This window comes from Lupinus angustifolius, chromosome LG15, assembly GCF_001865875.1.
Source record: "Lupinus angustifolius cultivar Tanjil chromosome LG15, LupAngTanjil_v1.0, whole genome shotgun sequence".
In the NCBI taxonomy this organism is placed as follows: Eukaryota; Viridiplantae; Streptophyta; class Magnoliopsida; order Fabales; family Fabaceae; genus Lupinus; species Lupinus angustifolius.
The window spans coordinates 5,527,826-5,541,344 of record NC_032023.1 but is presented as its reverse complement, the minus strand read 5'-3'; the positions used below and the strand labels follow the sequence as shown (position 1 = coordinate 5,541,344).

At 35.6% G+C, this 13,519-nt stretch overlaps 1 protein-coding gene and 1 pseudogene across 1 annotated transcript; one reads left to right on the top strand and one right to left on the bottom strand.

Moving 5' to 3' along the window:
• LOC109327902 lies at window positions 224–1,138 on the top strand (annotated as a pseudogene).
• LOC109327408 (probable 3-deoxy-D-manno-octulosonic acid transferase, mitochondrial) lies at window positions 3,421–12,909 on the bottom strand. Its single transcript, XM_019560542.1, has 12 exons — window positions 12,513–12,909; window positions 8,005–8,047; window positions 7,261–7,383; window positions 6,901–7,020; window positions 6,741–6,819; window positions 6,381–6,494; window positions 5,683–5,780; window positions 4,717–4,807; window positions 4,402–4,521; window positions 4,259–4,329; window positions 4,015–4,173; window positions 3,421–3,765 (listed from the first exon to the last, which is right to left on the bottom strand). The coding sequence occupies exons 1-12, from the start codon at window positions 12,794–12,796 to the stop codon at window positions 3,703–3,705; spliced, it is 1,365 nt and encodes a 454-aa protein (XP_019416087.1). The 5' UTR covers window positions 12,797–12,909; the 3' UTR covers window positions 3,421–3,702.

Here is a 13,519-nt window from a genome sequence, read left to right as displayed (position 1 = left end):
GTGCCATTGAAAAATTTACTTAAAAATACAATACTAATGGAAAAAATAACTTATGTACAAACAAAACGAATTACCAATACCAGTGCAAATAAGAGAATCTATCAATAAGATATTGGTCTAGTGATGTAAGACTCCATTAGATTTTTAGGATGACCAAAAGGTCATGATTCAATTTATAGGAACAACACTTATTGAAAAAGACAATCACGAAAACTGGTTGGATTTATGATGCATGCCTTTGAAAGTGAGGAAAGGAAAGAAAGCTAATTAGCTCTGAATAGTACGAAATGTACCCTGTCCTGTTCTAACATCTTTAAAGACAACCAAATGCACTCTTTGTTTTATTAAAGAAAATATAGAGATATTACTACTCTAATAAATAGAGTAATGGTGAGGCAAGGGTGCGACAAAAAGGACTAAGCAAACCACCATACCTAACCTTTGTCAAAATATATGGAGATTGGTTAAAGTCGTTTTCTAAAGCACACATTGTGTCTCACTTTGTTGCCAAATTAAAGTATAAGCATATAATGTAGATAAGTTTAGAGGTGTCTAAAGTTGCAATGATATACACACTATATAATATCATCCATATCATCAACAACTTTAATCTCAAAACTTACGAACTCAAAAATAATTACAAATATACACACAATACACATACATGGCTTGCATGTGGCAAAAGCATGGTGGTGATGGCAATGGCAAGAACCCACCGGCCGACGTGCCGCGAGGTCACGTGGCCGTCACGGTCGGAGAAGGGAAGAGGAGGTTTGTGATAAGAGCTGACTACTTGAACCATCTTGTGCTTCAACAATTGCTAGATCAAGCAAATGAAGGATATGGGTTCAACAAGAGTGGTCCTCTAGCCATACATTGTGATGAGTTTCTTTTTGAAGATATTATTCATTCACTTAGAAATGGAACTAATTCATGCCAACCCTCTTGTTATGTGCCATTGAAAAAGATAGGTTTGAGTATGTGGAATCTGTGCCACTATTTCAGGGATTTGATAGCAAATGGAGGAGTAGCTGCTGAAAAAGTAGTGAGCATGGCAGATATTTTAAGAGCTTAAGAAACAACTCTCTTTCACTTTCCTCTATCATTTTCATTGAGGTTGTCTAAGTGTAGTTCTTAACAACTAGTAGATTTACAAATAATTTCTAGTTATTGAGACGCAATGTCTGAAACCTACCACTTTTCCTATGTAGATGAATTATTTATTTTTATATTTTTTTATTAGCTCGTGAGCTCATGTATAATGTGTAAAAGTGAATAAATATTAGTGTATCCACCATTCAGCCTTTAGATTTTAATGTGTTTAAATTTTGATGTCATGCATAAAATCATGATAAATACATGGTCACTCAATTTACATATAAACTCACTTTATGAGTTTTTCCATGACTTTTACACTTGCGTAAAGTACATTAAAAGTACATGCATATTTTATAGTAAAAAAATATTTTCCTCCTTGAAAAATTTAAAAAAACTAAAATAGTATCCAAAAAAACATTAAATTTGAAAAACTAAAATAGTACCAAAAAAACATTAAATATAAATTGAATTAGTCATTTTTAACATTTTTATAACCTTTGATAAGGACTATTTTAACTTATATTCGTAATCTTTGAATATTAATTTGACTATTTATTTTTTTAAGATCAAATTAGTACATACATAAATTTATAAGAACCAAAAAATAATATCTATCCTTACAATAAGTTGGTACTTTTCTAGCCTTACAATAATACGATATGTAACAATGCATAAATAGAGGATGATTATCATTTGATGCATAAGACTGAAGTTGCTTAGCAAAGAATAGACGAAAATATTCCAACACTTGCAAACAAGCAAGGGACAAAGGGTACATTTATCTTTAATTTATATTAAAAATACTATAATTTTAACTTGCCAACAATTTAGTACTTATCATATTTCCCTTTAAAGACAATCATCTTTTGAAGAACCTTATCCCTATGATATCATAATCATTAATTAATATATTTCTCTTTAAAAACAATAATCTTTTGAAGAACCTTTCCATGTGATATCATAATCATTAATTAATAGTTAAGCTAATATGTTCAATTTATGAATGAAAAATGGGTCAGTCTCAACCACAACATCCCACAACCTCCACTTCAACTTTGGATTGGGTCTCTATGTTGACCTCGAGCCTAACCCTGACATCAATCCTTTAGCATGACCCCAACATCAATCCTTGGACCCAATCTCCACATTTGCCATCAAATCTGACTTTAAAATCAACCATGAGCTCGTCCTTGATATTTATCCTAAGGCTGACCTTGAAATTGACTTTTGATCTCAACCCAACGTTAATACTTGGGCACAACCTTAACCTTAACCCTAAAATCAGACTTTGATTATGACCATGATCTCGACATCAACCCGAGATCTAACCCTTATGATGACTATATGCCTGACCTCAACATTGACTATGAGTCTAATCATGACTTCAACCCTGAGCCTAACCATAACATCGTCCCTTGTATCTGACACAACATCAACTTTGTTTATTCAAAATCAAAGATAGATGCAACCACGTGCTCTGCCGTAAGATTATGCATGTTGCAATTGTCATGAGGCTAACAACTATTGAGCAGAATACCATGAGGGCTTTTAGTGAATACAAGAAATCCAAATCATGAGAAAATCTTCATACAATGGCATTCAAATAACCAAGCTAGAGATAATTATGCAAACTCAACGTTTTAAAAACACTTCTTTAATGTAAAATCAGTCATTTATTGCATAAAATACCATGCGAAACTTTCAGCATTTTTGGCAAATTTGCCCGGTATATTTAGTTGATTTTTTCAAGCTATACTTTTAGCTGTTTTTCAAGCATAAAACAACTCTTTATGACAATCTTCCAGGCAGAGAGTTAAATATTTTTTATATGATGATTTTTCACTCTTAATTCTTTCTTTCTCTAATAATATTTTTAAATTAATAGCCAAACAAATATTATTAATTTATACAAACTTTCCCATACACATTTTCATAAATTTACTATGTAAATCGGTTCTTTTTCCACAATCCAAACCAATTTTCCCCCTTAAAATCATGTTCAAACAAATATACCCAAACATAAATAACTTTAGCTTATAATAAATTATAATCTAATTTATGCAACAATACCAGGCATACTAAGTATTGAATGTAGCATCTGGCATTGACAATCTACAATCTTCAAGCTTTAAAAGGAAAAATCAGGAAAACTTTCTTAAATTATATAATAAATAAATGAGAAGAAAGAAACAAAGTTGAAAAAATGTAATTAAAATTAAGTATTTTTCTGATCAGTCATAGACAATGACACATGAAGTGACATACATTTTGGAATAGAGGATGCGATCCATGTGACAAGATAGTAGATTCAGAGCAGGCTGTTAAAGATATATAAATTACTACAACATTTTCTGGCTTGAAAACATTGGTATTCAAAAGTCACTTTGGACACAAACTAGTTTAAGTCGAGTTGGGAAGACTCATTTAAGGGGATTATGCTTTATCTTTTCTAGCAATACCTAATGAGAAAAGAAAACACATAACAGCTTTTCTAGAAATTCCTACTGAGACAACAGAACGCGTTACAGAGAAACAGGATAGGAACGTGAAGAAGCTTCAATGGTAGGTTAAATGAATTCAATAAACAGCTAGTCTGGAAGGGAATCAGTTGTGACCTGATGAAACTTCATTCCTCATACAATCTTTAGTATCCTTTGGAGACTGTCTGTCAATGTTATAAATTGTGATTGCAGTAACAATTGTAGTTACTTTGATGTGGCCATTGCAGTGTGGACTGTGACCATGTAATATGAATTCTTTTGTAATTACAAAATATTTTTGAATTCGACGCAGTCTGATGCAGCCTAATGCGACATCATTGTGATTTCGTATCACATTACAATTATGGCGGTCACCGCAACCATAATATTATGGCGCATCACGTAATGCGATCCGCAATTTGTATCACCGTTGTCTACTAAAAATATGAAAATTTAGCAAATTCCATATATTGCTGACAATGTCATTGGACAAAAGACCAAATGCTTCCTTGGACGCTCTACGGTGGGCTTGTAGAAGTGTTGCATTAGTAAGGAGCTTGATGAGAGCTTTTTCGAGCTCCAGTTTTCCAGAAACCTACAAGTCGGCAATAACATGGAACAATTTAAGAATATTCTCACTGTAGAACAATTTCTATTTGCAAATTAGATGTTTTTCCCACCTGAAGGACTGACAAAGGATTCAATCGTTGCATTTCCAGTACCATGTGGGAGAAATGACCAACATGAGAACCTGAAATAAATTATGAGTTCCAGACACTAAAAAAACAAGCGAGAACTATGTAAAAGGTCATACAACATCAACCTGTCAAAATAGCACAGCCAGCTGCAGCAGCTTCTGAGATATTATGACCGGATAAACTGGGAAGGAAAGAACCACCAATGACGGCTATTGGTGTTAATGTGTACAACTGCCTTAATTCACCTGCCAAAGAAGATAGACGATAGTTTATGTCATGGATGCTATCCCTGATAATCCTAGTAATTTCATTGCAAACGATAAAGTACAAACTAGGCAGGTCAATAAATCACATGGTACTTTAAATTCTCTGCATAAGCGAATTTTCATATACCAGACTACCAGAGAATTTCATGTAAGTGAAATGAAAATAATTTGTACCCAATGTGTCGACCACATAAATGTTTGTTCCTGGCTTCAACTTCTCATGTTGAGACCTCAAAGCTACACTTTGTCCTTCTTTCTCCAATTTCTGCACTATATCAAGTAGAACCATAACGAATTGCAGAGATGGTAAAAAGATGACATTAAGAACAAGAGTACTTTTTGCAATGTTACACCAACATGGCTACATGCCGGGTACATGGTACGTACCAGGTACAGGGTTCGACATTATCTCAAAAACCAAAGTACGGGTATGTTGCATGATTAAGGTATAAATGCTGCTATGTTGCATGATTACGGTAACGGTGCCCGGTACGGATATAGGTATGAGATACGGCATTTTTAAAAAATCTAAGGTACTTGTATGCAATATAATTAGGTACAAATGATCAAAGTTAGCACTAGCACAGGATGCGATAGGATTAGGCTGAAAGGTTGAGACCCAAAATAGACTGAAATGTCAAGATGAGAGACTCATTATATGATTCATTTAGTATTATGACGTGACTAAGAAAATAAGAAATTTTCTAAATTTCCAGCCCAAAATGGCACAATCAAATGAGTACCCAAAAGTACTTGTACTGGTACGTACCCAATAAGGGTACGTCACCTTTTTTGAACTTTGAAGTACCCATGCAACATAGATTTTGCATGAGAATCATTTCTGCTGCATGTCAACGACTCTAGGGGAGATTACAAATTTATTTTCATGCGATGAGTAGATCCATGCACAATGATTTAGAAGTATAATAATAGTAATCCCTTGAAATTTCATCCTCAAGTAGACAGTAGCTAAAATCATATTTTTTAAAAGTGTATGGAGAAAAGGGCAACTAAATTATATTCAGTGACAGGGTTTTATGCATAAATGGTGACATCTATATTGAACGGAGAGAGAGGCAGCCAGAGCAAACATTTTTTGAATTGAAGGGTGAGGATGGCTGGATTGAATAAAAAACTTACTTTGGCAATATCTCGTCCATGCTGTGGATGCCGAGGGACAATAATAGTCATTATGTTAGGTTGCAGCTGCATTAGTGCATCATGAACTCCTAATATTACTGCAGAAAAAACAATAAAATATAAACATATTAAACGAAAGAGAAAACAATAAATAACCATCAAAATAAATAGGGAAGTTAGCTAAATCCAGTCAATAGATTGAACTCATTGTAAACTAGTCTTTAACTATTGAATAGGACAAAGTCTAAAAGATGCTAGAAAAATACATTGCATGCAAATGTTTCCAAATATAGCAATTGTAAAAAAAACTAAAAAATACACAAAAGGAAGCGAAAATGAAGAAAAGTAAGACATTCATTTTTAGTGCCAACTTTTGGAAGAAAATAGAAAAAACTTGTTACAGTAGTTAGTACATACAGATTTTGTAGCATAATGGCAATCACTAGCAGTGGTAGAATATGGTAAAATGCGTACAAACAGTCAAAATGTGACATTCACTAATTGCAAGGCAAATCTTAGAACATCTAAACTGCCTATATCATATAAATATTTGCATATTACAAATGTCCCTATGGTTTTATTTTATGTTATGCAAACTGGTCGGTTGTTTCAGTAGACTCTGAGGAACAGTAAAATTTAAAATAAAATTAAACAAAAAATCACAGCATAAAGCCAGCTGGAAAAAAGATGGAACTAACTTTCTTCTTCTCCCGCATGAATTGAAGCAGCCAACCAAACCTGTTTGTGAGCAAACTGTAATCTCAGATCTTCTAAGTTTTTTCTCCCTCTATTGACTCCAAAATCTTCTATAACTGAATGAAAAGAGTGTTAAGACAAGATTAGTACAGAAGTCACATACTACTTTATCAACTTAAGAAGAACCGAAAACAAATAACTAGCTCTTTTATGATAGTAATATCAGCAACAAAACGGAGGTTAACTATGCAGTTTATTTTGTTAGAAAAGTCAATAAACAAAGTCAGAAAAAGAAAACAACAGACTGCATTCAAGTTTCCAAGTTCTATTTCAATCAATTAAAGTAAAGAAATTTGACATACCATACTTTAAATCACCAGAAAAGTTTATGATAGAAGGAGAGGCTTGCAGTAGCTGAAACCGGATACCCTGCACTGTACTCTATGACATTCAAAATGTTCAATAACGGCATGATAAAAGAAATGAACTACCATGGTAGAAAAAGGACCTTGTAGCGCATACCAATGGGGCAATCAAAGAAAATTTCGATAACATCAATGAAATTAATGGTAGAACCACCGATCTTGACCAAATTTTGAAAGATTTTTCAGACATCCGAGCATTTAACAGTGCAAGTTTTATCTGATGAAAATAAAATGAGTTATTAGATATAAGAATCAGTTAAACTATTTTATATGATGCACATGCAACATAAACAAGTGAAATAGATGTATGAGCTAAAAAAAGTTGTTCTCACCTACAATTTAACTAACATTTGTCTACTTCCAATTCTACATGCATGGATGAAACATTCAATTATTTTTCTCTCCTATAACTGCTCAATAGAGGTAGCTCATGAATTATCAGTAAAGAATGACTTACACCATTTTTGGAAGCATCCATGATAAGATTTGGCCATAGTTCACTTTCCATTAGAACAATGGCGTTTGGTTTCCAGTAATGAAGGAAAGAATGAATTGAAGCAGGTGTATCAAGTGGTGAAAACTGTCAAATATGAAAGTATCAGCAGACTAGAACAATGTGTAATAAGAACTGCTGTTTAAACTGATGAAGACGTGGTAAATAAGAAGTGAGCCACAATAGAAAAGTGAAACCCAGGATTGTCATTCAAGTGTCTATTTGGTCTTTTGTTCAAAATCCAATGCCAGATTTACATCCCCAAGATGATAGAAAAATTAGAAATCACTTAGAAACATGGCAAAATTGAGTTTTAAACAACTGCATGAGAAATAAGATTTCCTTAGAAAACCAATCTCACATTCAGAAATAAATTTGCTTAAGAAAACGCTTGATTACTGCTAATCTTTGTTTACAATAAATATATAGGAAACCATAGTCCAGCATCCTTGTATCTTGATTGATTGATGAAAAGCTTAGTAATGACACGTTACAAGAAACAGGAGTTTTCACCCTTTCTTCTGTCATCATAAAATTTCATTTAGCAAAATATAAGATCGAATGTTGTTAACAATTTTTCACAGGCTTAAGCTCTTTAACTGCATGAAACCATAATGAAAATGGCCAAGGCAATATAATTTCTTTTGATAAAAGATGCAGATGAATGAGGAGATAAGTTAATCCATGTTATGATTCCCAACAATATACCTGAAAAATGATTTCACTTGGAAGCCTGTCACTTAATACTTCACTGCATTAACCAACAAATAACCTCATAAAATAAGTATAGCAATGGCTGTTTCTCTTCACAGAGAGTTGAATAAAAGGGATACTCATCTTGTTAGAACCGGTACCTTATGAACTAAAAATTGAACACAAGAAGAAGAAAGAATGGTTTAGTATCAATGAGATACTAAACAAGAAAGTATTATTATTGAAAGAGGTGAATTACAATTTGAGAGAGTCCCTAACTAATTCCCTGAATTAGTTATGCCACATTCCAATTACTCAAAAACTAACCAACTTCTCTAAAGCTAGCTCCTTATTAATAGGCTAACTAGCAACTAACCATTAGGGGTATTTTTGGAAGCTCCAAACCACTTTTCTATTTCTCCTTCTATATACATTTTCAATATTAGGCTTTGGCTTTGGCCTAATCCTATCAATACCCTCCCCTAAAAGAATTAACTTGTCCTCAAGTGGAAATTCTGGGAACTTGTTCTGTATAGCAGCTGCCGGTTCCCCTTCTTTTAGCAACACTTGCATGAAGGCACCATAAGCAAGTTTGGTCCGAGTCAAAACAGGATCCCCAACGATGGTGATTACATACCCCCCTTGTTAGTGTTAATTCCATCCTTCCAAAGTCAACCTTTACTTCTCCCAAGCTGGCTAACCCTTCCAATTCCAAAACTAGGTTCGCTCCCTTCAACCCGAACAGGTAGAAGTCTTCAATCACTTCTAGCTGTTGCATATAAAGCTGAAGTTGTGCACATTTTCCTTTACACTGGATCATGTGTCCATCTCCCACCTCTACCATATAGGCCTGGGTCTCCGTCACCTTCAACTGTAACCTATCCACCAATTCGGGTGAGATGAAATTGCGGGAAGCACCACAATCTATCATTATCACTACCAGACTCTCCTTAGAACCCCTCCTACTTTCCATGACTTATTAGATATGAGCCCGATCATGGAATACATGGATAGTTGTGAAGACTTGAACCTTTCCAATTCCTCCCCCATATCTATCTTATTAACACCGTCTCCCTCCTCATCCTCCAAAATGATCATTCGGAACTGCCAGTTTTTGCAGCGATGATCCTAGTGTAAGGTTCATCACACCGGAAACATAAACCTTTGTCTCGCCTCTCTCGTATTTCAGCGCTTGTTAGTTGCTTGAACTCCCTTCCTTTTGGCCTTACACTCTCCATCGCGTGATTTGGCCCTAACCCCCCACGGTGTTGCTGCCTCCAAGGCTGCCATTCTTCTTCTCCCATGCTGCCTTCGATTCAACAGTCACGATTATAGGGCAGGGGTTGCTACATTTACTCCCTACACTTACATTGGAGTAACTATCCCTCCTTTCTTGCTCAACAACACATTCTTTTGCTCAATCAGCGGCACCTTTTGTATGATCTCAGCCAGAGAATGGAGTTCATACAATTTTACTTCCGCACAAAGTTCTTCCTTCAATCCATTCAGAAAAATGTCTCTCGTGAATTCTTGATCGATGGTCCTCAGAGCCCCAACGTTTTTCTCGAATTCTTCCACAAACTCCTCCACAAAATCGGTTTGTTTGAGAGACATCAATTGTTCGAACGGGTTCTGAATCATCAACGGTAGAAATCGGTGAATCATGGCAATCTTGAACCCTTCCCAATTCGGCCTCAGATATCACTTCTTCCACCAACGGTACGAACTCAATGCTCTTCCTCAAGAGCCATAATGGTTGCTTGCATCTTCTCATCTTCCGATAATTCCTTCAATTGAAAGTATCGTTCCAATCGATGAGTCCATCCGAAAGCATCATCACCGAAAAAAATCGAAATCTCCAACTTCCTCCATTTTTCACATCGGTGAGCCTCCTCTCCATCGCGAACAGAACTGGCTGTGAAACCTCCTCCTCTGTTTGGGCTTTCCGCTTCGCCTCGGTGCCGTAGCTTGGCCACGAGAGATGCGATCTGCTCCTCGTGTTTTTTCGCCAACGCTTCGGCAAATTCCAGGCATGCTCTCATCTCCTCTCGTTCTTGTTCCCAATCTTCACCAGATCTTGTCATGCTTCGCATCTTCATTCAACAATGGCGGAATCGCAGCGATTTTCAGGGCACCAAAATCGGTGCTCTGATACCAGTGTTAGAATCGGAACCTTAGGAACTAAAAATTGAACACAAGAAGAAGAAAGAATGGTTTAGTATCAATGAGATACTAAATAAGAAAGTATTATTATTGAAAGAGATGAATTACAATTTGAGAGAGAGAGAGAGTCCCTGAATTAGTTATGCCACATTCCAATTACCCAAAAACTAACCAACTTCTCTAAAGCTAGCTCCTTATTAATAGGCTAACTAACAACTAACCATTAGGGATATTTTTGGAAGCTCTAAACCACTTTCCTATTTCTCCTTCTATATACATTTTCAATATTAGGCTTTGGCTTTGGCCTAATCCTATCACATCTCCTTTTAGAAGACCCATCACTAGAGCCTTGTGACCTCATTTAAGTAGATGGATATGCATGTTATCTGGCTGGCAATTTTAAGTATGGTCGTGTAAGTTCTAAAGGAGAACTTACAAAACAGACTTCATGGTTTATTTATTGATTTAATGAGAAAAAATACAAGTAGCAGATACATTGTGGCATTACTATTTCGAAAAGCATTATAACAAGAGCAAGAATAAAATAAAAAGTAAAGAAACCATTGTTCTTTGAAATTTGCAGCCAAGGACAGATGTAATGAGAAACAGCAAGAGAAAATTGAGAGAGAATCTGAAACTAACTAAATCAAAGAAAGTGTTTGATACAAGCATGAGGAGATGCATCACCTCATTTGCTTTGGTAAAGAGATTTATAAAAAGGTCAGATTTCAATATCATTAATTGAATATGTGTACATGCATAAACTGCAAATAGAAATAAATTGAAAGACTAATATATTGAAATACAAATAATTCAATTTTCCCATACATAAGACTATGTCAGTACCCCCGAGGGAGAAACGACACTAACCAATCAATGGCCAAATATTTCATTCTGGAGTGGGGGATGAGGTTAACAAATAAAAATGTTGCGCCAATGTTCTCTGACAAAAAAATAGGAAAGTAGGAAGGAAAGAAACCAAGTTTATGGAAAAGGTTGCGCAAACGAAGTCACTCAATAGTGTGATATTCCTCTTCACTTGAGGACTTGAAATTAGTGGTTTGCTTCTTGCATGACACTTCACACTCTAACACTTCCTTATTCATTTATCACAAGAATATGGTGATGCCCTACTTTCTTGTCTGTGTGATGATCTTCATCTGATGGGGAAATAACTTCACTTTCCTCCACAACTTTCAACGAGTTCTTGCAATAAGGTTTTCTCTCAGATATTTAGACTATCCAAACAATTTCGGAGGTGTATTAGTCTCTCTTCCATGGGGTTGTTTCTTATGCAACATGATTATATCTGTGACGTTTTGGAAAATGCCTCCATGAGTGATGTCAAGTTCACCTCTATACCAATACCCACGATGCAACCTACCTTGTCCCTCAATCTGGTGCATCTATCTACCTATGATGATGTAGCCTATCGACAACTTGCTGGTTCTCACTTCTCACCAATGCCTCCATGAATGATTTCTCTGTGCACACAAGTTATCTTAACATATGCATACTCCTTGAGAACCCACATGGAGAGTCTTTCACTCCTTCGCTGTCTTAAGGGCAGAATGAGTCACGGTCTTCACCTTGTGAAAGACTTCAACCTCACTCTCAATGCCTTCTCAAAGTCGGATTGGATGGGGAATATGTGAAATCAAGAATCCAATCTACTTATATCATCTTAGCTAATTTACCTCTTGGCCCACTGATGCATGGCCCTGAACTAAGGTAGAGTATCACACAATTTATTGTCTCAACAATGGTCGGCCTTCTTTGACTGCACAATTCTCCATGAAGGTAGTCTCTCTTCCTTTGACTACACTACTATTTTTTCGGATAACATTGGGACACATATTTATGTCACTCCAGGGAGAAATGATACATCTAGTTCTGGTTTAACAAGCAGTAAAACTTGTTTAGGAACATGCCTATGTAGGCCAACCTGGATTTGACTAGTCATCAGAATGATGATTTAAAATTACAATAAAAGCATGTTCTCGGGTTTGTGCCTATGTACACATGTGTCAATACAAGTTTTACTCATCTCTCAAATTCTTTCCAATAATCAGCTTGCTGACATGGCCTACAGCCTTCACTCGCAAACGGGGAGACACTTTCCACAATGGTTTGAATTGTTAAAAAAATGACAGTTTAGTGCACAAGTCTCCCACCTAGTAGAGTCAAGGGAGGATAGATAGATGTATGCGGTCTTAACCCGCAAGCAGGAGACTTTCCACTCCAATTTGAATTGATATGTGCCCAAATATATATATTATTTGAACCTATTCATAATCGCAGTCATGCATAATTTGCACATAATCGATCATTGAAAATGGAAAAGAAAGGAGTGGACTTACAATGCAGACATAGTTGTGGTGGTAACCAATACATTGAGGTTAGGCATCTTCTGAATGCATTGTTTGATAACTGGAATAGCTATCATCCCTTCACCTAAGGATACGGCATGGAACCATATAAGAGGTCCTGGGTATCGAGATTGAGAAGGGTGGCCGAGGCGCTCCGGCCACCGGCGAGGGTGTTCGAGGCCGCGGAATCTGCGCCACCGCAGATGAAGGCGTATTAACGGTGACAGACCGTAACTAAGGGCTCTGTATATCTTGTATAACACCAATCCCTTCATTTCTCTATTTTTTTTCTGTAGCCTTTGTTCTTGCTTTTGTTAAACCCAGCGGAGGGATTTGCCGTTAGACAGTGCAGTTGAACCTGGTGGTGTGGGCCGAATGCCCAGCTTTGATTGAAAATCAAATTATAAAAATATTTTCACACATTAAATAAAGAGTACCATGACATTTTGGTTTTTTAGACATTGTCAAATTGTTAGATTATTAATTTAGTCCCAACAATTTCAACGTGAACTCACGTTAGCCCTTCTATTAATACTATCAGTTTACATTATTGGCATGATTTATGTGGGTCGTTAACTAATAACATGGTTTGTCATGTTAAGTCCACGCGAGTGACCATGTGTCACATGTGAGCGAGGCACATATTTTTTTGTTTAACTAGACAATAAGATGTCGTTTTTTGGTTAATAATTTTTTTTATACACAACGATATCGTATTTGGTTACAAAAATTTTTAAATATTTTTCTTTTGCAAAATATTTTGTTTTTAAAAATACTTTTTTTATTACACTGATCACAAAAAACGAAGTCATTTTTCGTTTAATTTAAAAAAACATTCAAAACAATGTCATTTTTGGGTTTTTTTTCCACCTAAATCCAGAAGGTGAAAGACGTGAATTCCATTATCCCCACAACTATTAATAACAACTTCAAACAATTGAAGATGAAAAACTATAGCAACTTGAGTAATTACAGTAGTTCTGATCTGAGCAGCTCTA